At 42.6% G+C, this 23,801-nt stretch overlaps 1 protein-coding gene across 1 annotated transcript in view; it reads right to left on the reverse strand.

Annotated features, from left to right (window-relative positions):
- The window catches only part of SKAP1 (src kinase associated phosphoprotein 1), a 345,184-nt gene that overhangs the window by 289,183 nt on the left and 32,200 nt on the right, over positions 1 to 23,801 (reverse strand). The window contains exon 4 of the mRNA XM_044444651.1: positions 4,590 to 4,703. Within this exon, the coding sequence (XP_044300586.1) occupies positions 4,590 to 4,703 (114 nt within the window). The remainder of the gene's footprint in view (positions 1 to 4,589; positions 4,704 to 23,801) is intronic.

Below are 23,801 nucleotides of genomic sequence, written 5' to 3' on the forward strand. Positions count from 1 at the left end.
CGGAAAATACTGACTTACCCCAAAAGTAATTTATTGAGTTAGAGTACAATTAACACCACTACCTTCAATAATAACCAGGCTTGGAATTAGTTACTCCCCTGAGAGTCACCAGTTAAAATCTGCTTCATGAACCTTGCTTAGCAAGTACAAATGCCCTTTAGCTGCCATATGTTCAGATGAGGCAGCACCATGAGGACTACAAGCATGATCCTGTGTTCTACGATTAAAAAGTCATGTCTACCAAGGAAAAACAGGGTCTCCTTGCACATCCTGCATATTTGTAGGATACTAAGCCATGGTCTTTCCCTTGACCCTTCCCAAACTCATAGTTTGCATAGGTTCTTTGTTGCATCCCCACCTGACAAGCAGGGACAAACTGGGAGGAAGCTGAGCAAAAGGGGCAGGGCTGATAGACCAACAGCTGGATTTCCATCATTCTCTAAGCCTCAGAGTCTTGGGTGAAAGGAAGATGTGTGTCACATGTCCTGTGGACCAAGCAGTGAAGGTAGAAGTGGGAAGGACTTATGAGGACTACTTTTTCTGTACTCATTTGTAATTGGTGTCTTCTGCCTCAGTTCCTGAGTTTATTAAAAGGCAGGGTAACAAGTGTGTGTGTGTATGCATGCTCATTTTAGCCTTTCAATCATCTTGTGAGGTCAGACTTAGAGAACATGACTGGCCTAAGGACAGCCTAAAAGTTTTATGCCAAGGAATCATTTAAATTAGCAATATGAGATAATACTATAAGCTAGGAAACCTGTTTCCGTTGTTTAGAGTTAAGTTTTCAAGTTTTTTTTCCTGAAGAAAGTCACTGTTTCATTTAGCCATTCAGGGAACAATCCAATGTTCCACATGCTTAAAAGCATGTGAGCCTCTGAATTCAGAATGGGATATAATGGTGGTGATCTTCACCATTCCATTCCTCTTACTCTGCATGTCATCTAGTCAGCCAGGAGGGAAGATGGCTGGGGCACCATCCTGAAAGAGTGTAAGACGTCAGCCCCAATGTCTTCCCTTCCCTTCCCTTCCCTTCCCTTCCCTTCCCTTCCCTTCCCTTCCCTTCCCCACTCCACACTCTCTTTCCTCTGAGGTTGATTTCTGACCTCAGAGAGGCAGCCAGCAAAGTTCTTCCTATGATGGCTCAAAGGACCCTGGATTACAAATAACCTTATTCCCTGCTCCCAGACAATGTCAGGAGGCAATTAAGATGGTCTCCTTGATGTGTGGTAGCATATTTTTAAGTACAGGATGCAAACATAAACAGAGACTTCTAATTTGTGAAAATATACAGAAGAATTGAAATATTTCAAGTTGTGTATGGTATTTACAATAGGCAAACTGAAAGAAAAATCTAAGGGTTTTAAGGATTCGAATTATACTATTAATAATATTAAAATTAGTATTACTCCTGCTGCATCAGTACCTGATTTATAGCTTGCCTAGATGGAAGTATGAAATAGCTACATCCACCATTTATATACAGTTATTTATACAAAAGAGAAATTAATAATATATAGAAAAGGCAAATCATCTAGAATTCTGTATAGTGCACAGCCCTAGAAGTCTGAGGCTTTTGTCACAATAACAGAAGTTAGCACTTAAGAGAGCTCCTGGACCACCCAGCGCCATACAAACATTAGCTCCTTAATCGCTCATTAGGGGCCATCATCTAGAACACGGTTGTGGCTCATTGAATAAAGCCGTCCCTCTCGAACTTTGTGGAATTGCCTCTCTTTATCATGATCTCCCTCTGCAAGGGGGAGAGAGAGAGAGAGAGAGAGAGAGAGAGAGAAGCCATGTGTTGAAGGTAAAGAAACCTCACCTGGATTCTGATGAGCAAATATACAGGGGTGAGATGCTGCAAAATCAGGATTAGACCATAATACTTTGGTTTCTGAGGTAGGAAAGCCAAATTCCTGCTAATTAACAGGAGACACATGTCTGGGAAACTCTCCTGAACATAAAAGTGAAGCAAACATGCCTTTAGGGTGCTAACAAAAAGCTACATGTTGCCTGATTTTTATCTGGATATATAATTGGGTGTGTTCTTATGTTTTAGAAAACCTGCTCCAAAGCACTCGGGCCATTCCTGGTAAGAAGGACAGATCATCACTTGCCCTAAGGAACAAGTATCATCTGTTCAATTCTACAACACTGCAAAAGGCTAAAACGTAAATCCCATGCAGCCTGAATAAGACCAACAACCATTTAATTTAACAATAGCTGCCTACGAACCCTGGCATTCAAATTCTGCATCTCTCAGGTTCCCCTGTACCATTTGGCTGCTTAGCCTGAAGCTGCCCAGCCCCTTCCCTGTGACGCTCAAGCAGATTAGCCAGGCAGACGGAGCAGCCAGGCCACATGGCTTCTGTGGGAGAAGGCCACTTGCTGCCAGATGGCGTGTGAACAGGCTAGCAAACAAATATCTCCAAAATCTGCTGGCAGAGCATAGCTTGTCCTCTCTAATGTCGCAGGGAAGCCACCTTATTTTCTTGATGTCAGGCAAATTCTCCTATTTTCAGACAGAGGAGGGGCCTCCCTTTTGAAACTGCCAACAATTGTTAGTCGCCAAAACTGGAAATGATTGTTCCTGGACATCTTCATTTATAGGGAATGGCCACTTGTATGTATAGTGCTTTCCCAGAGTCTTTTAAGCAGCATTTTCCTCCCTGTGGGAATCTGAGCCTATGCCAAGCCAATTTTAAAGTAGCATCTATCTCTCTCTGTGTTACAAAAAGAGAAAGGGTTTACAGAACACAGCCTACCAGGGGGATTTGCTTGCATATCTATTCCTGGTATGGCTTTGGCCTCCTTCCAGTTTGACTGGCTCCTTGAAAGACCATCAAGGAAATTCCTCAGGAGACAGCCTGGTTTCAAAGCAGGATCTGTGATACCAGAGACACATAATTGTCTTTACTTTTACAATTGCAACTCCTGAAAAGGGCAGTGGGGGGGGGGGGCTACCCATAATGATTGCTTGGAAGCAAGAACTGAGTCCAATTCTAGCTAACACGCCAAGTTTTCCATTCGTGTAACAATGGTGTGTTATGCATTCTGGGGATATCAAACGTGGAAAAAGCACCCGTCTCAACTTTGCGCTTCAAGGTGAAGCTGCGTAACTGCAGCTTCACCTTGAGCACACACAGACTTTCTGACCATGGATCACTTCCAGTCTTTGTGGGCCATGTCGTTTTTCTCCTACAAGAGGGCAGTTGCTAATCCCAGGCTTACAGCACAATGGACAGTTGGGGATCACTGCACTTCACTCTTCTGAATTATTAAGGTGTGACCATCATGTTCACCAGACTACCCAAAACAAAAGAACTAGATCAACATGGTATCATCAAATCAATGACAGGACAGGCAGACTCCCTGCATGGTTGTAACTCTCAGTCTCCTTCCCTGTAGAATCAACAAGAAGTTTCTGCAGTGGTTGAAATGTCAGGCTTTAAAAAATCTCAGGCCTTTCTCGATAATGACAGGCCTTCTGCTTTTTTTAAACTGGACTTCACTGTTTTATCTGCAAATGCTGAGTATCAACAGCAAGGGTGGTGAATCTCGGGCCTAGAGCCAGAATCCGCCTTCCTGTGATCTCCAAACAGCACATCACTTTCCTCTCAACCCACCCACTTTCCTTCAACTACTGGTAGTTTTGCAGTTTCACAACTTTTGTACTATTTTTTCTAATTCTAGAAAGTTTGAAATTTTTTTCTTGAAGTTGATATATCTGTAATAAGAGATTTAAAGTACAATATAGGGGATCCAGAGTATACTAGCCCATCCCCTTTGTCTTAAGCTCTAATCAACATAGTAATCCCCCCTTCCAAGCTTCTCTGAAACAGAATCTGACCTTTGTGCTGAAAGAGGTTCCTCAGCACTGATCTACAAAGGCATAACATCTGAAACAAACCCTGTAAATCTACCCACAATAAAGAAAAATTCATGGCATGAAATTGCAAAGTTTGGGTGTTTTGTGTTCAGTTTTAAGACCTATGAGTATAAAATCAGAGTTGACCCAGTCCTTATGGCTCAAATTTTCTGTATAGGATAGTAGATAGATTCCAGCCCTCTAAGTGGGAAGAAAAAGGACCCCCAGTAAGTTTGCCTTGCCTGCCTGACCCCCCGCAACACTCAATGCCACTCTTTTCTGGTACAATGTCAATCACTTCTGTTCCATGTACATGCTGCAAGTAACACCTGGGAATTTCAAATCCAAAACTTGCTCAAGATTTAAAATATATTAAGAAGATCACCTTTTACCTCCTCACTTAACAGAAATGAGAAAAGCAGCCAATTTGTATAGCAAGAAGGACCAATGTGAAAATACCATTCCACTTACACAAATTACACAAACACAAAATAGTTCCCTTCTCTGATATCCAGCACTCAGTTAGATGTCTCAGCTTTCCCCACATTTCTGGAATTTGAGCAGAACACTCTTCTACCCTACTAATATACAGCTCTGTTGATCATGCAATATGTACATCAAAACAAGAACTTCCCTGCCTTTTTCCTGAGTCCTCAAAAACATAAAGAACATCTATATTCCACCATTACAGATTACAAAGGACTTGGCAACATAGACTCACCATTTTCAGCATAACTGGGTATGAAGGATGCTTCTGATGTCACAGGTGGTGTTAAATTCCGGTTCTGGTTGTCATCAGAGCAAACTTGTGTTGGATAAAGCTTGGATGGAATTCCTCCAAAAGAAGGATAAAGGAAGTTGAGTATGTTAAATATGGCAGACCTAGCAAAATGTGGCCAAATAATCACTTCTAAAAGCCACAATTCAAAAAGGTCCATGAGAAACGAAATGGGCTTAACAGAATTGTCTTTAATGCAAACAGCAACAGCTGGGATATAATGCAAACGCACAATTCAGAAAAGCAAGTTTGATCATGACCTCAGCAGCATGGAAAGAGTTTTTTTTTCCTTTCTGCTTGTCACAATCCTGATAATCAGGCCATTTATTATTATTTTAAGTGCACATGATACACAAAGATGCATTTTAGGCACAACGTTATTCGGTTGTCACTCTCTGGATGGACACCTCCAATCTTGGATGTTTCTGAGGGCATGGTGCCTTGCCAGGCCACTACAAGTGGTATGGGAGGAGTGACAGAAGTGACTTTGCCTCTCAACCCTCCTTTTAAATTGTTTTCATTTGAAAGGCCTCTAAGACTGTCTAGTGGAGTCACAGCACCAAAGGTGGGGCCAAGGATGCAAAGGCCACAGGACAGAGCATAAGATCCTGGAGGGGAAAATCTCCATAGCTCTTCAGACAATGCCTAGAAGTCATAGGATTGACACTTAAATATCATCATATCATCTGAGAGATTTGGGATTGGGGTAATATTCACTGGATCAAACTGCTTTTTATCAATGATAGTTGTTAGTAATTAAATTCAATTAACATTTGCTAGTAATTAAAATATGCATTATTTTTCTCTTAAAACATTCAGACTTACAGTGCAAACCTACACATATCTACTCAGAAGTAAATTCCATGATTTCCCGTAAGACTTACTCCTGAGAAAGTGTATATAGAATTGTAGCCTAACACTTCAATGTTATGCATACTTATCTAAGAGCAAATTCCACTGAACTTAATGTGACTTACTACTGAGTAGCTATGCATTGATGTATTGGACTGCATTATTAATGCTATTTTCTTTCAACATGTGCATATAAATATTGTATTTAAAGGATGCTGATTGCAGTAGATCTATGCACGTCATTAGATTAACCACTTGAAAGTATGGTGCTAGGTACTTGAGTTGTCATTCTACCTAATGTAGCTTTTGTAGTTGAATCTATACAGTCTGAAACACAGAGTTTCGCACAAAATAGAGCTGGCCAACTTCTAGATCCTCAGAAGTTAATCTACTCTCCAGCCTGTGGTCCTGAGGCCAGAATTTTGCTTTATAACCAGACTGCTTCTGATCGCATAGTCTACAATGAAATTCACAGAGGTTTCTCAATTGTGGGGGAAATACATTTGAACATGTCTAAAGTGTTACAAACATGCACATAAACCCAAGAAAATGCAGAATACTTATCTCCAAGTCACACAAAATGTGAAAATAATTTTATTTCCCGTATAAGAAACTGTCAGCAAAGCTTTTGCTAACTTTGGCTTAAATTTGGTGGAATCAGCAGGTTTAAAAAAGCCATGACTTGTGGGCTGTCAATTGGCTACTAGTGTGTTAAAAATCTGGACAGTAAATTGATGGGCCACAGTCTACATTCAGACTTCCAGTCTGCATTTTGCTAGCTGCCAACTCAGTCACCAACACAGAAGAAGATGCTTGCCTTTGCAAGATGAAGCCGGGGTCCAATCCTGCTGTTGCTGCTGACCTTTCATGAAATGTGACAGCTCTCAGAGGCTGCCTCCTTTTCTTGTTAGCCACATTTCATGACTGAGTCCACCTTCTCAACAATACAAAGCAACAATACTCAAAATGACACGAGTACAGAGAAAAATAGAGCATGGGTACTATGTGACCATTATAGCGCTCCTGGACATAGGCAAAACCCACCCTGTGACTGTAATACTGTGAAGATGCATAATAGCCCAATGTGAAAAATATATCTGCCTTAACTATACTCTTGGCAGTAGTAGACAGCTTGATGGAAATGTTGGCCCAGTGAGTAGCTGCTGCAAAAGAAGCGAATACCATGCTAGGCATGACTAGGGATGGAATAGAAAAGAGAACTGCCAAGATCTTACTCTGCTTATCTTACCAAATCCTTGCTACAGCCAGACTTGGAATATTGTGTCCTGTTCTGGTCACCTCACCTGAATTAGGACATTACTGAACTGAAAAAAGTACAGAGAAGGGCAGTGAAGATGATCAGGGGAGATCATCTATGAGGAGAGGTTGAAACAACTGGGACCATTCCACCTGGGACAAAGGCGAGTAAGGGGAGACATCATAGAGGTGTTTAAAATTATGCACAGAGTGGAGAAAATGGAGAGAGAGACATTCCCCCCACCCCATAACACTAGAACCCGGGGACACCCCATTAAGCTGACTGGGGGAAGGTTCAGGACAGGCAAGAGGAAGTACTTCTTCCCGTAACATACAGTTGAATTATGGCATTTGCTGCCATGGGAAGCAGTGCTGGCCATCAATCTGGATGGCTTTAAAAAAGGGCTGGACAGATTCATAGAAGATGAGGCTATCCGTGGCTACTAGAATTACTGGCCAAATGCTACCTCCTTCACCAGAGGTGGCAAGCCTGCATACCGCAGTTGCTGAGGAGTTTGGGCGGACAGAGGCCTTGCGTGGTCCTGCGGACAGCTGGTTTTCCACCATGTGTACAGAATGCTGGACTAGATGAACTCTTGGGCTGATCCAGTACGGCTTTTCTTATGTTCTTATGCTGAGGCCTTGAGATGGTGATTTGTCCAAGATCCCTCATAACTGACTTGAGCCACGGACTTCCAACTTGGAATTCACATGTTTAAACACTATCCTAAATGAGAGAATTTTCATTAGGGGCTTGCTAGGCTCTTAAAAGATTCAGGGCCTAGCAATTCATCTTCCGTTACAATTAATTTGCAATCTCCTATTGCCCCTTCCTGAACTTTATCTTGTTCTCCCTCCACATAGGAAAATTGCACCCACTCCATGCAATTAGCCTTAAAAGGAAAGCTTTCAAGAAAACCAATGTAAGTGTTGTTTTCTAAACTTAATTGCCCTGAGGAAGCAGGGATTTGAGGGAGGCACAGGCCCCATCCCACATACTGATTGACCTCAGAAAAACAACTTCCATTTACAGCAACGGAGGTTTGTTTTATAAATATGCTTAATTGCCATGCAAGGAGGATTGGGGGAAGTTGTTCCAGCAAGAGGGGAAGGGAAAATTAAGCCTTCCCTCCCCAGCCACAATCCCCCTTGATTGCAGTGCTCTTAGATCTGCTCATGTGCCCAGCAGTTCCTTGTAAAGGATGAAATCTTAACAATGGTAAATCCCTTTGAGTTCATTAAATAAATATGCTTGGTCTTGCAATGGAAATCATGCAATGGGTGTGTGAAGCAGTCTTTAGTTCCAGATCAAGCACCACTATAAGCAATGTATCAATATACAATATGCCAATCCTTAAATTGTCCTTCTCTTGCTGCTTCGCAAACAAAGAAGAATTGCATACCACCCACCCTTAGTAAATAAGAGTGATTTTCTAGCTAGTTCTATACATTTCAGGAGCATGGCAGTCAGGAAAGATAAGGAATCCTGATTATATAGATAGATCTTCCACATGTAATCGATGTAAATTACTACTGCACTCCAGAGGGTGGCACCATTAACAAATGCTCCAAGAGAAGATTCCTACCCCACCCTATCCAAGCCCATTACAATGAAAATTGCCTTCTAACAATGGCCAGCGCCCCATTGGTCAAGGGCTGTCTGTGGAAGAAGGTCAGCTAATAACAGTCTAGAGATAAGAGAATGGTTAGAGGATGGAGACGTTGACAAAGTGGGAGGATTTCCCATTCAAACAGAACAAAAGTCAAATATTCTTGGGCAGGTGTCACTGCCATGTTGTGTTGGAAGAGGAGGAGGTGCTGTTAACAGACCTGGCTGATGGAGAAAGACACCATTAATCATCACAGGTCTAAGATGGGGGCGGACCCAATGTGCAAATATCATGCTTGAATCCTGTTGAAAAATAAAGAAGAGTGCGCGAGCGCACGCACACATACGCACATGCACACAGATGCTGGACAGCTGATAAAGGGAGTAAGACAGCTGCTGAGCTCACTCAACACACCACCCGTAATGAACGGGTGGAGTGGCGAATTTGTCTACTTTCAACATGAAACTTAAACACAAAGTTATTATCTACTTAGCAAACCAAAGAGGATTTCTTTTTTAATTGGAGGTCTAGAAAAGAAGGCAAGGGGTCTCTGTTAGAGGGCAGTAGGGCCAAAGTAAGTGCCATGATAAAATACCCAAACTGCAGGCAACCTCATCTCCTTCAACCCTTGCGGAGGAACCGTGAGTTATATTGCCCTGTGCCTTTCATTTATGAATGTACACCAAGGCATCAAAGGCAGGTTTTGTTGACAATGGCCCCACAGGGGCCCTCTGGAGTCGCTCCTCCTCTTTGCCACTGCAACCTGCTTGCTCTGACAGGCCTCGTGCTTTGGCCCAGGCAGTGGAAGTTGCAAAGAGGCTAAGCAGCAGGTAGCACTGCCCACTTGCACATTGGCGTGAATGACTGGGAAGAGGAAGGGGGGCAAGAGTAGCTGGTGCCAATGGTGGTAAGAAAACAGAGTCACTGAATAGTGAATAGTTACTGAATGGTAACTAGCCAGCCACTGTGGGTTGTCGTGCCAGGCTGCTTCCTGCAGGAGTGGCTTGCTTTTCCCCAGTAAGCATCCTGAGAACCCATGGCTTATTCTAGGGATTGTTGGACCCACAGTGGGTTGTGGGCTGCATCATCCAAATCCAGGCGGCTGACCCCACTGCATGTCCAGGGAAGCGGTGAGTGAGACGCTCAGCAAGATCAGCAAAAAGCCGTCACAGCTCTCATTGAGCACACCTGCAGCTTCACCAGCGACAGTCACCCTACCAAGGACGAAGCAGCGGTTTGGAACAACGATCACTGTCTCACTTGCCTCACTGTGATTGCGACCCCTTTTGTGGTTGCCACCATTTTTTGCCCACCCCCTTTCTTTTTAGATCACTTTTCAAAATCTTCAAAGTCTCAGCCAGTGATAATCCCTCAAAGCACCAAAGCAGAATTGGAAAGTCTCGCCATCTGTTTTGGGTGGTTTTCTGGCAGGTTTTTGTGCGCATGTGTGTGACAAAAAGAAATCCATATGTGTTGCAGTCTAAAACAAAAACCAAACCCACAGACCTTTAGTTCTGTCAAAACCCTACTTTAAAATAAAATAAAGCAGCTTGTTTACTGCCTTCCTGAGTACCTAGAGTTTCAGCATAGGGTGGAAAGGGTGAAGAATACTATGAACTATCTGGTCCAAGCTTAAGATCTAGAGGATCTTACTGCAAAGGGTGTTTCTAGTCATCAAACCCTTTCACAAGCAAAAATATGCTTACTGCTTTGCTTTCAGTTGATAGTTTAAAATCTGACAAATGAAAGCTTACTGTCTGACCACTTACTGATGGTCCTGGATGGACAGTGGCTACTAGGCTATTTAACACTTCAAGCCAACTTGTGTGGGTGGGAGGGAGGAAGAAAGAAACCTTCTGACACAAGGAGCATAGCCAGCAAAGACTGAATTTTTGAAGCTGACTGACAAGATGAAGCCTTGCAAGAGGCTCAAGAGGATCCTGCTGGTGGTTGGGAGGGGGATGAAATTACTTTAAACCAACATGGTGGGTTCTTGACCACTTACCATGTTAAGCAAATATCAAATCTCTGCACATAAAAATTATCATGAAGAAGTGGCCTGCATACTCTCCACAACACTGAGAGGTTTTTTTTTCCTGCAACTTCTTACTCTCTGGCTTGTGAAACACATCTGAAAAAGTGAGTCCAACATATCTTCCTAGCAGTCAAATCCTACACCAATCTACTTAAGAAGTCCCACTGAATTCAGGGGGGATTACTCCCTGATAAAAGAATGCCAGATCACATTCTAAGTATCTATTAAGAAATACTTGGCCACATTTCTTCTGGAAGCTAATTCCAGAATTTGGGAGATAATATAGAAACTATTCTCTTTCTTCTCAACAACAGATACCCTAATTCGTTCTCCTGGATAATGGAATTCCAAAGGTACAGAAACCTCCCTGACCACCTTAAAAAGAAGGGAATTCATAAGGAGGTTCTTCAATGAGTTTGTGAAAGCTACCAGAAGCACCATTTCTCAATTCAGCCTTCACATTAGCACATGTAGGCTTTGCACTCAGGATACAGAAAAGAGGAATGCAGACACCAGCAAAATGATTAGGGTGCTTCCATGTGAGTCTTTTGTTGTGCAATCACCCTGCCCCTTTCATGGACTTTTACAGCCATCTTCTACTTGTAACCCTTCCATTTTTTTAAAACTGATCCTTCAGTCTTTTTTCTTACTCCCCTCAAAAAAAAATCCATTACAGAAATAATGCCTCTTGATACTGATTCTCTATGTAGACGTGCCCAACTATCATGTATGAAAACATTCTAAGCATTTGATAAACTAAAATAACTGTTCATGGAAACAGGACCTAAGAGATTCAATGGCCCAGTTTCTAGAAAGCTCAAGTGTGCATGCCAGTGCACTTCTGGATGTATGAATAAAACAATGGAAAAAAGGCCAGATGTGTGCATGGATTTGACACACTTGAAGTTTCCGTTCACAATCCTAAGGAGAATACTGTGTGCCACTGTTTCATTTGCAGCATGTAATCCCTTCCAAATTGAAATGGCAGAGAAAATTTAAAAATAAACTTTTTGTTTTTCCATTATTCAATTTGTTTTCCCATAAAGTTTATGGAGCAGCAACAATTAGATGAGTCCAAGTTACAAAGAAAAAACCGTACAAGGGAACAACTTTTATCAGATTCTAAGGAACTATTGTCCCTAAGTTGCTGGGGGGAAGGGGAGGAGGGAGCCTCATTAGCGTTTAATGAAAATGCAGGGAATTAAACCTCTTAATAGCACAGAAATACCCTTAATTAGTTTGTACCCCATATCCCCTAAACTATCACTCTTTGGTGCAGGTTCAAAAATAAGATGAAGTCCTGGGGAAGGGACAAGTAAAACCTAGGCAGAAACATCTCTCAGGAGTTCTAGTGCCACGCTACTTTAATTCCACAGAAGTATATTAAGCCTTGCTGTACCTTTTACAGTGTGGTGGGGAAAGACAGAAGCAAACCGCAGCCCATATTAGCCAGCGTGCTTTTATAAGGCCACTGTATCCCTGCTGTACTACAGCGACAGACCCAAAGGTGCAATGAGTAATTAATGAAGAGAGAGTGCTTGATACATATTGATTTGAAGTGAGCTGCATCAGCCTGGGATTTTGTCTCAAGTGATATGAAGCCTAGACGGCAGAAGCAGAAACTCCAAGCCAGAACAGAACAATTAAACATTCTATATGGGCAGGGCCCAGATCAAAATTAAGGGGCCCTAATATTGCATTACTCAGAATATGCAAACCTGGCTTACACAGATTCCACATCCAGTCCCCAGACCGTTGCCTCCAAAGCCCTGCCTCCTATGGGATTTCAGGCCAGAGATGCCTGCAGGCTGCAGGGGATACAACTGGTGCTGGAAGAAGCAGTCACTCATTCTGGCACTACCTGTATTGCTTTGTGCCACACCTAAAGTATAGGGCTCAGACCGGACTGGCACCTGCCAAGTCCCTTTGTGTTCATAAAAAAGCACAGCAGGCTACTGAAACAGGGTCAGTGGCAATAACAAATAGCAGTTTGGCTGCCCACCACAAAATTGTTCTTCATCCTGGCCTAACTTGCTCACGGGGCATTAGCATGATACTCAAAAACACTTAACTGTATCTTTTGTAAATGCAAAGTACCTCCCCTGCTTAACTACTATGTGGACACCACCAGGCCTCATATCTGCTATCAGAAGCTAGGGCATCTAGGATAAAAATGTGTCTGCAAACCGAACCAGAGCCACCGCAACCCTTATTTAGAAATCAGTAGGCATGCTGTTCTATAGAATGGCCCATTGTAATAGATAATGTTTACCCACAAATATGTGTATGTTTTAAAACTGTACAATTAGTGCCTAAAACATATGAGAAACCAGTTTGGAATTGATCAGAATCCTCCTGAGTGTGCTGTTTCTAGACATAGTTAGGGAAGAGATTATTATCTTAAATGTTGCATGGAGTAGGGTCCCGTTGTATCCTTGACACTAAGAACATTTATAGACACTACAGGCCCAGGCAATTTATGGTGCAATTATCTGGAAGTATGGAAAACCATTCTTCTTGTATTTTCATCTGAATTTCTTGAAGTCGCCTTCATTTTAAAATGCAATGGATTATTTTTTCTAATAATCTTTTAAAATTGTTTACAAAGGGGTGGAATATTCTATAAGATATTGTAGGCTGGCAAAGACAAAACTCTTAATTATGTATTTCATAGATCTACATAACTAAGGAATTTGGTATTGGATGCAGAATGTCAGCTTTCATTTTTAAGAACCCTAAGTTTCTAGCTCTTATCAATGCTAACATACTTGACTATGCACGGGGCATGCCTGGAAAAGTCCGAAAGCAAGCTCACATGTGCATGCTCCTCTCTTGATTACAACATCAAGCACGGATGACTTAAAGTGCTGAAATGCTAGCACAAATCAGACGCTACAGACAGAGATTCTGTATCACCTCAAGGTACATCACTTTTTAAAGGAGGTTGTTCATATCTTCAGGTGAGCCACGGTGATCAGATTTGTGCCACAGTGTGTCCAATTTATGTCTTCTGGACAGAGGTTCCAGAATTTTATTACTGTAAGTTAAAATAACACTCCTGCAAAGATAGCCCTGTGTATATGGTTACATTTCTGTATGTCCACCTTAGTGCTTGAATGCCAGCAGATGGCACTGCATGGCTTGCAACTTAGGCAAGGCCAGATGACAGCTGGGTCCACATTCACCATCTGGCCTTGAAGCAACTCAATTGCCCCTATCTGCAAAGACGTTTAGGTGCCTTCATCACATTAGAAGTTGCCATCACCAGTTCCCAAGCAAATCTGTAGACTGAAGGGGTGGGGGGAGGCAGTGCAGTTCACAGGCCCATTCAGGAGTTTGTGACATGACTTACTAAGACTGACTCAAGCAGAGAAATATGAAGTAGCTTTTTACAGAGGCAGATTGTTCGTCTAGTTGAGCAGCTTAGAATAGGCCACCCCCACTGAATACCATCCAGATGTTAGACTGCAACTCCCATTGGCCCCAGCCAGTATGACCAATGATCAGAGATGACAGATGTTGTAATCCAAAATATCTGGAGAGCACCAGGCTGGGGAAGGCTGCTGTCTGCTGAGAGGCAGGGTCTCTCCAGGGATTCCGCCAGTGAACCTTCTAAGCCCTACATAGAGATGAACCTGAGATCTTCTCCATCCCAGGAAGGTCCTTTGCCACTGGACTTCCCCACATAACATATCCTTACTTGCCTCTCACTGTGGCAGCCACAGTTTGATCATGAATGGCCACGCACCCAAAAGCATACAGAGAAATGGGAGTGTGAAACAAGCAGTGAATTCAAGCAGTCATGGCCAGCAGTGGTTCCCACTACCATGGTAGCAAGTTTTTGGCTGCTACCAAATCACTACCAGCTCCATGTGTGCCACAGTTCCATCGGTCAATTCCACTGGAATGCAAATAAATGGAGAGGCACAGAGTATGGCATGAGGAAGCCAAGCCTGGCTCAAATCCTGAAATTTCCGAAATTCTAGGCAGGAAGAGTGAAATCTCACCCACAGAGTTAGGTGTATCATTTAAATTTATCGAATGGCAATGGCATGCAACTTTTCTGTGTATGCACAGCACACTCTGTCACACACTACTGTCTTCAAAAAACAAACATTAAACTTTATTAGTATTACATTATTCTAAATACCCAAGAGGGCAATTCACTGGCAATTTTCTCTCTGCAAGTCCCACTAAAATAAAATGGAAACCATGTGAGCACAATCCCATGCTCATACACAGCTCCAATTCATTTCAAGGCAGCATATGCCCCTAATCTTCATGTGTGGCATGAAGATACCTCTTTCCATTGATTCTTGAAATACCTGAAAGGGCTTTGTATTGAAAAATGCATTCTTGTCCAGAAGATGGTTAAGAAAGAGGCAATTAGAGGAATCCACCCCACCCCCCTGCATTTCCCTTCAATGAACATCTTTATCTGGGCACCTGGAGCTTCATTAAGAGCTTTTTTAGGTTAGAAAAAAATCAATATTAACTGGGTTGAGTTTATGCTTTTATGATGGACTAGTTCCTGTCAGGAAGGAAGCAAAAGTCCCTTACTCTGGCTGAATATTTGAAAGCCTGTAGGTAGAAACCAAAAATCCTGCTTCTAACTAATGAACCCTCAAGTATCTCATTGGAAATAAAAGCTGATGATCCAGACTCCATCTGCCTTCATGCTCCATGGTGTCAGTATCTCCAGATTTTCAGAGACTAATTTAACAATAATGCACATTCCCAAAACAGATTTGCAGAAGTGTTATTGATACTGCAGCTTAACACTCCTTACTGCAGCCGTTCCCCTGAATTATTGGCTATCGAGAAGAAATGCAGCTGCACTTGTAAACCTTTTTCGCACATAAAAATGATACCACGGCCTCCCATTCTGCAGGGCTGTAGTTAAAGGCTCTGTCAACATTGCCATTATAAATTACATCCCTTTTTGAACACATTTATGAACTAGAAAAACGCACACCGTTTCTCAGCGAGAATGGCTTGTAGGCCTCATCGGTTCCTAAATACCCGTTTGAATGTATGCTGTTAGCTAGTTTTCAGCACCAAGATGTGCAAATCTTGGAGCCAATTCAAATATTATGGGGCAGTTCCAGCCAGGGCTCTGTCAGCACACCCCAGGCCACAAATCTGTTCATTAATACAGGGGTTTACCCTTAGAAACAGAACAAGCGACTATAAAAAGAGTGCCTCTGAACAAATGCAGAGTGCACTTGCCTTCCCACTAAGATAATCATGATTAGTTTCCACCTATCTTTAATTAAAGGGGATAAGCTTCTGCAGCAGGATTCAGCCACAGCCCTCCGCTGATTTTTTAGAAATGCGGCACATATTTCCACCAATATATGGGGATGTCCCTCTCCCCTTGAAAGCTAACATTACCATGCAAGAAGCATATTTAACCCTGCAAATAATCAGTTTGTTACTACAAGCAATGGCCAACTTACAAGGAACTTCATACTCCAGGCTGAACATTCATAATGGTTGCCAGCAAGTGATATCAATATGATATCAATATCCCATGGTAGGTTGCAGTGATCACATAAACTGAGTCAATATCTTGGCACAGCATTAGCGTAGAGATGAGGAACCAAATCAGTTTTATCCAAACTAAGTCCAAAGTACTCTCCTCACCACATTGAATCAATGGGACAAGTTAATCATGACTAACTTGAGCCATACTGGTTTCAGCGGACTTACAGTGTAACATTGTCTAAAACCAAACCAATGTTTGCAAGTCCTCCAAATCTTTGAATAGGTCCCTTCCAACTATCTTAATGTGCATTATTTTTCTTGCCCTTAATTTTAGATTATACAAAGAAATGATGATCCTAAAGGATGCAAGCAGAGCTTGATGTAGAGAGTTTTTGTTGGGGAGATGATCAAGGTGATATGGTTGGCTGGGAAAGATCCTGGTCTGTTGTTTAACCATCCCCTAAAAATCTATATACCTATTTCAGCAGCTGACAAGTTTGAGATAAACTTGAGGAAGGCCTCACTAAAATCTACAGCCATGATTTTAAAAAGCAAATAACAGAACACTGCTAAATTCAAGCACATCACTAATTACAGTTTTGTATGCAGAAGGTATAGTTAATGCAGCCTCAATGAACAGACACCAAGTCAGAGTGGATTATTCAAAGAAAAGTTCTTCCTGGCTTTGGATTTGGCCATACAGATAAAAACAATGCCTCAGAGCTAATTTTGTTCATTAAGGTAGTACAGTTTGCTAATAAAACAAAGTGAAAAGCAAATTAACGTACTACTAAAATGCCACAGGGCTTAATACCATTGCCACTGTGATAATCCCTATGAAAGAGATGCATGCACAGAGCAGATGAAGCTATGACTTTTTATTGGAAGACAGTTTCTCTCTAAAAATGCTTCCAACAATGGGACAAAATCTCATCTACTTTCTCTGCTGCACTTTATATTTAAATATTGGGTGGAAAGGAATAATTGTTGCAGGTAATGGAAGAAAAGGGTTTGAAGTACTGTTCCAGAAGTGTGTGCACTGCCGCTGGCCCTATTTTGAAAAGTGCTTCCCCAATGAAACCCTGCTAAAAACTGTTCTGCAAACTCCCTCCTTCCTCCAAAAGCACTTTACAGGATTGGAGTGAAAGCCTTTTAAAACGGCACTTAGAAACTGTACACACACTTACAGATGTTAGTTTCCATTCTGGCCATCCTGGAGTCAAGCCTCCTGGTAGTGTCTCAGCTTTGGCTTGAGTCAGCCTTCCCCAACCTGGTGCCCTCCCGATGTGTTAGCATATAGCTTCTAGCTGAGGAGAGGATTCCTACCATGAGTGTGGGTAACATGTCCTAAACAAGAACTTGGCAAACCATATTGTGAAGTCACTTAGTTACTAGACTGTAGGTCAACAACATGCTGGAGGAGTCCACTGTGCCAAGCTTCTCCACTTCCTCCAGAAAGGAAGGATGTTTTCATCTCCCACTCACCAGCGGCACCTGGGAAGCGGAGTATTTGAACTTCTTCCCTTGCCATAGTGCCAGCCCTCTTTCCTGACTAAACCTGTTCATCTGTTCTCTCAAGCTGGAACCAGTAGATAAACCAGTTTAATTGGAGCCAGTGGGACCAAGTGCAAACGTATTTATGCCAATGGATCATGTCCTTAGTACACATGCACACACCATGAGATCTTCTAATGACTGTTTGCCTTGTTAATTTCAAGAGCAAAATGAGATCTCATTTCCCTATTGAGAGTAAAGCACTTCTTCAGAAATTCTGGCAACCAAGTTGAGTTCCAGCAGATTCCAGCTGTGCATCAGTTCTCTCAGCATTATGTATTTCTTTCTTCAAGCAAAGGTTTAAGACGTTTCAGTTCAGGTAAGTTTTGCAGTTTAAATGTTACACAAAATTCACTCTCATGCATGGGCATTATAAGGAATATGGCAACATTAACAAAACATGCAGGTGACACTCTGCAAGACATGTAAAAAGTTATATTCTTCCCCTTTATAACATTCAGTAAAGGTTACCTCATGTCCTGACAACAGTACTCTGCTCATTTTGCTGGCTCCTCCTCTGCAGCATTGGCATGAATTTGGTTTGGCATGAAAAAAGTGTTGAAGTATAGCAAGAATGCATAAAACTTGTTTATATAACTGTGACTCCTAAGTGGATTAATCAAAGCTGTGGTACATTCAAAATGTACAATATGCTTGGTTCCAGAATTCAGAGGTAAGAGAATGAAGACATTAGTCATATCTATAATGTTTTCTTTTTTTAAAAAAATATTTTGTTCCCAGAAAACACCTAGTACAATTTTTTACACATGCATGTGTCTTTCTCTTGCAAACAGTGAAGAATAGAAGGATTTTGGTTGCCTTGTTTTTAAAATATCATCAAAGGAGTGCAGTATACCAGTACAAACACTTCTAGCCAGTTTATCTGAAATAGGGTGCATTCATGAGAATTTACCAAATAACCAGTGACTAGGTCCATGTAACATGATAAGCCACCTACGTTTATAGCCACCTGAACCCCGATGACACTTTAAGCTCAGGGTGGCCAAAATCTCTATAGAGCTGCTTGGCAAAAGCAGCAACATAGGCTTGCTGGCCAAAATGCTGTGGGTGAGCATGCATGACAGCCCCTCCCTCCAGAAAAAACCGCACAAGGACTCTTGGTGGCAACTGTTAGAGGTTCCCCACACCAAGGTCTTCTGTTCAACCTCCTCTAGAGATGGCCAAGCGCAACACAACCCCCACTCTAACTAGCACCGCTTCCTATGAGCATAATCCCAGGGAACGAGCTGCATTTTGCTCAGTCTACTCCAAAGGAGAACAAGCAGAGTGCTTCCACAGTCGCAAACTAGAACAGCCGCCGCTGTGGCACCACCATCAAGTGATGCTGGTGAAGAACCATGAAGAACTCTGGAGCTGCTTCTGAGATCAGGCTGCTGAGCAAACAGTTGTGGCCCCTCCTGCTGTTTTGGGACAGCAGGGAAGTAGCTTTTGGCAGTGCAGCCAGCCCATTCAGCTGGGTGTAGCAGCAGGCATCACTTCAGCCTTCTCAAGAGAAGGCTGAAACTATGGCTCTCCCCACCATTTCCCACCACTCTGCCACAAGTGGGAAACCTCACTGCTCCCACAGTGTCCTCTAAGATCCCAGGAAATTTAATTTAAGCTTAGAGAGTACAGGAGAATCTTCTGAAGACCTCAGAATTCAGTCCTTTTCTATACATGTGACAACAACAGGTGAATGAGTAGAATGTAGAAAGTTGCTTTATATAGAGTTAGGTCACTGCTCCATCTAACCTATTGTTATTGTCACTGACTGGCAGTGGCTCATCAGGGTTTCAGGCAGGTGTTTATCAAGCCTTCCTTGGGGATGCTGAAATTTGAACATTTGTATGCAAAAATTCCACCACTGAGCCATGGCCCTTCCTCACTGAAGTGGAATGTACTACTTCAGATTGCAGGCAAGAAATGCCATCTTGGAATGTACCCCTATGTAAGAAGTTGCCTGTAAATACATTTTTAACAGCAAACAAAGAAAACAAACATAATCCCATTGGGGAGAATAGCCCACCTCAGTCATATTCGACTAGTTTAGAGATGCAGGGTATTTGGGAGTTTTACTTAATGGATTATTCAAAATTATGATTCCTTCAAGGACTGTCTAAATTGATGCAGTCCATTCTACCAGCACAGGGCTTTAAGGCTGCATTCTGCATTATGAGTAGAGCTGATCTCAGATTCCCTACTTTTAAAATACTGCATCACTGAAATAACCATGACTTCTTTCAGCCATGGAGATGGCAATTCTTCCGTCATATCCTGAGTATGAAGCAATATGCACCCACTGGAAAGTGGTGGGGTAAAAGTCCACTCTTTTGAACTTCCTGACTCCAGTGGCAATGTTCCCACCCTGGCCTACTTTTTCTTGTTTTTTTCTTGACCTTCCAAAGCCACTCAGCTATCCCTTCTCCTATATTCATGACTGGAATAAAAATATGAAATAGTAAATGTGAATCAAACATTACCCTGCAACAGCCTATAGGAGGGAAGATAGCCTTTTTTGAGGTCATGGACACATTCCGCAGCTTGCAAAATTGTCCAGGGCACCACCACTACAATGTGGATGCCACACAGGTGTGGCCAAGGATCAGTAACCTGTCTAAAGACTGAGTATAAGGCACAAGGAGGTATCTGGCCCTCAGCACTCTAAACTCTTTGGATCCACCATTTTCAGATGCCTGACAGATGCCCATTTCACAGCAATCCTAGCAGCCAGTAGAAAATAGGTTAATTTTTAAAAATAAGTGGAAAGGATAGGGCACCTTGGCGGACACCCAGAAAGCTGTCTGGAGTGCAGTGGTGTCAGTGAATACCACCTTATCTGCCTCTTGACATATAAAACAGGCGTGCAAAATTTCTGTACAAAGGGTCAAACTGGCTCTGGGCAGACCCATCAGGGGCAGGATGCCAGCAGTGGGTGTGGCTGCAGATCAAAATGGCAGTCTTGACAGCTGGCATGCAGTCCCAGCTGCACACCCACACCTATAGATAAGCAGGCCAACCTTTGATTTCAAGCAGGGTTGGTGTCTGCATCAGAACTTCCATGCAGCTGCTAGGCTCCAGGTGCCCCAAGAAGGGCCACTGGCACCGAGGGCAACACCTCTTTTCCCTGACCCGCCCCCTCCCTTAGCTGCGCACTTGCCTAGTCGCTGTGGCTGGCTTCCAGATACCACTCAAAGTGCTGGACTGTTCTACAATGTTCCCCAGCACCCGACTTAGTGTCACTTGAGTATTTGGAAGCTCTACATAGTTGGCAGCTTCCCAGACTTGGCCACTGCCACCAAGTGAGCCTGAGGTGGAGTGATGATGCTCAAATCATTTGTCATTCCCGGATTCAAAAATGTTGAATGACAGCTGAGGCAGATCATGATTAGGTGAGTCAGGGATAAGGCCAACACAGAAGCTGGACAGTCAAGGGCAAATAGAGACAAAAACTGAAGGTGCTGACTTTTGAGACTCCAGCACCTGTTAAGATGTAATTCTACAGGTTGGATTAGTGAGATATTGTACATTCTTAGGTACAATGGTATGCCAGGCACTCAGATGACTGCACAGCCAGAGCCTACAGCCCTCATTGCTTCACAGCAGCCATAGTACGAATCGGATCCATTTCCATCTGTATCCATTTCATCTGTTTCCATCAGCAGCCATTTGAATCCCATAATAAAGCAGAGTGATAGCATTAATGCTTGAAATCATATGGTGCCCTTCCAACATTCAAATGCAGTATCGGAGCCATCCTTATAACAGGCCTGCACAGAATTATTTCCATATTGCAGAAAGTGTCCTGTGGCCAAAATAGAAGTTGCTGGCCTAAAGCATCACCCTTGTGAGATCAAGCCTGATCTGAGATTAAAGTCAGGGACTTCCCAATTCACACACTGTTGCGCCATCTTTCAAGTACCAATACCTTTACAACTAGGTCATTTAGAGACTATAGGATAGCCCTGATTCCCAGCTCTGAAGCTGAAGAACATGCTCCAATGTTGGATCTGGAAATCAGAACTCCAATTCTCCTCCCCTGCTCCCTCATAGCCAGCACAGTACTCTCACAGGTTTGGAAAGTGACTTTGGAAAGGGATCATTTTGGAGTGGTTAGTGGAGAAGACTGAGAAGACCAGGAGGTATCTTGAAGCTACTGCTCCCTCCTTCCCTCCCCTTGAGACACCGTAGCAAAAGTGCAGAGAGGAAGAAGCAGGCAGGCAAAGAACTGCAATGGATAAGTGTGAGCCTCTGAGCTAGGAAACTTACACTGATCTCCACAGGATTGTCCCTTTAATGTCTGAACTGCAAGGCATGAGCTTTAGGATTATACAGAACTCTTGTACAGGCACAGAGAAACAAAAATGGAAGTTACATATAAACTAAAACAAAGGGATACTGCATACTTAGTCTGACATTAAGTCTGTTCAGCTGGGTTTAACTACCAAGGGAACAAAGAGCTGAAAGGTTTGCAGAAAGAATATTGATTAGATTGCAAAATGACCAACTTTGCAAGATCAGGTTATACGTATGGATAAACACACACACACGTGCACACGCAATTACCCCTCCTAGTGAAACTTCAAATCATGTATTACAAAGAACTGAAGAGCTGAATGTGGGAAGAATACTAGAAGTACAACCCTTTGCAAGTTTAGAAAGGAAAAGGCCCACAACTCTAAGCACACCTCAGATAGCATTTCCGTGATCAGAAAGCACAGCACAAAATATGTGGTCCTTTCAAGCAAATATTTTTAAAAGCAGGCCACTGTGCATTTAACTCACATTTGGAAGGGATTTTTAGCATCAGAATGCTCACTTCATTGTACTATTTAAAATAGTTACAGTTTTTAATGCATGGTGTGTGCTTTAATCAACATAATACTGTTTTATTTTTAAAAGCATATAAATAAACCATTTTTTCTGGGCTAATACCAAGTGACTAATGTTCTTGTAATTCCTCTTTTTCTAATGGCAGGCTTATGTTGTTTTGATTCTAGCTTTCCTGAGCTGAGGGGCCTCCATAAGACCTTAAGATGGCCTGATTACCATGCTATTTTCTAGAATGTTGATCGTTTTCCAGTCCCTGGGAATGAGAGAGGCAGTCCTGTTATATATTCATGAGGCAAAGGGGATCTCCACTGCAATTGGCAGACAAACTGTCAAGCAGGGGACTCAATAATCCAGTTCACTCTTGCCTAGTAATTTCCATTCGGGTTGCAATCTCCAGGTTTGGCCAGTAGGGAGGGCTGCAGCGCGCAGCATTTTACCTTGCCTGAAAAAGAAAGGCGAATCTTTTCCTCTCAACAATGGGAGAACGTTTAAGGGAAAACCTACACATACACTTGCACCAGTCAAGATTTTAACTCCATTGCGATCTCACAACATACTTCCTTGCGTCTGTGAAGGAGGCAGGTAGCAGCAACTAATGTGACAAAGGCAAGTCAACAGTGGTCAGGCATAGTTCATAAAGTAAACCTAGCCTTGAAAGGAGGAAATCCAAGCCCTACAAAAGTGTGTGCGGCAGCGGAGAGATCTACTATTGTTAAAGATCAACAAACTGCAAGGAACACAGCACTCCTTGGAAATAATGTTTGGCAAGGTTGAAGTCGGGATTTAAAGGAATTGATGCCCTGTGTTCTTTCAAGGAAAAAAACTGAATAGGTGGCTAAAAATTCCCAGCCTAGGTCTCCAGTGCAGGAAAATAAGTCCACATAAGAAAATGGACTTCAACAAAAAGACTGTACCAGATGCAGAGCAGGCTGCTACAATTGGTGGTTTAAACAATGTGCAGAGCATAAAGAACATGGTTAATAACCACACACAGATCTGCATGTTTTACCCTGTAGGAATCCTATTCTGACAGCCCTTTGCATTAAGCACTGTCTCTGTAGGTTCACCCTCCCTTTTGCATTGCTCCACTTTTCTGGAAATCTGACATTTTCACAAGCTACGTTAACAACACCTTGCAGACTCTTTTCACAGTGTTGTGTGTGCACTTGCAGGCTATTAATTATAATGTCATTTAGCATGCACTGGGCACTCATTTTAAACTGAGAACACATTTGCAAGGTAGAGTCACACTTGCAGTTTATGCTCAGTGCCCCTTTTACATCAGCTGTGAACAGACATGCTCCTTCCACAAGGCCTGTTCCAGCTTAAGTCTGCCCCAGTTGCTGTAATGCCAACCAGCTGCCTGCTTTTGCTACGGATGATGTAGGCTCTGCCACAATAAGTATGTTAATCATTAAAGGGAACCACAGTTGGTCTGCCACAACAAACTAGCACAGGTTTATCTTTGCAGTGTATGTCTGGTGAAGGGTAGCCTGCCCATAACAGTGGCAAATGGGCATTTGGAAATCT

The sequence above is a fragment of the Varanus komodoensis genome, unplaced genomic scaffold (assembly GCF_004798865.1).
Source record: "Varanus komodoensis strain SLA01 unplaced genomic scaffold, ASM479886v1 scaffold45, whole genome shotgun sequence".
NCBI lineage: Eukaryota > Metazoa > Chordata > Lepidosauria > Squamata > Varanidae > Varanus > Varanus komodoensis.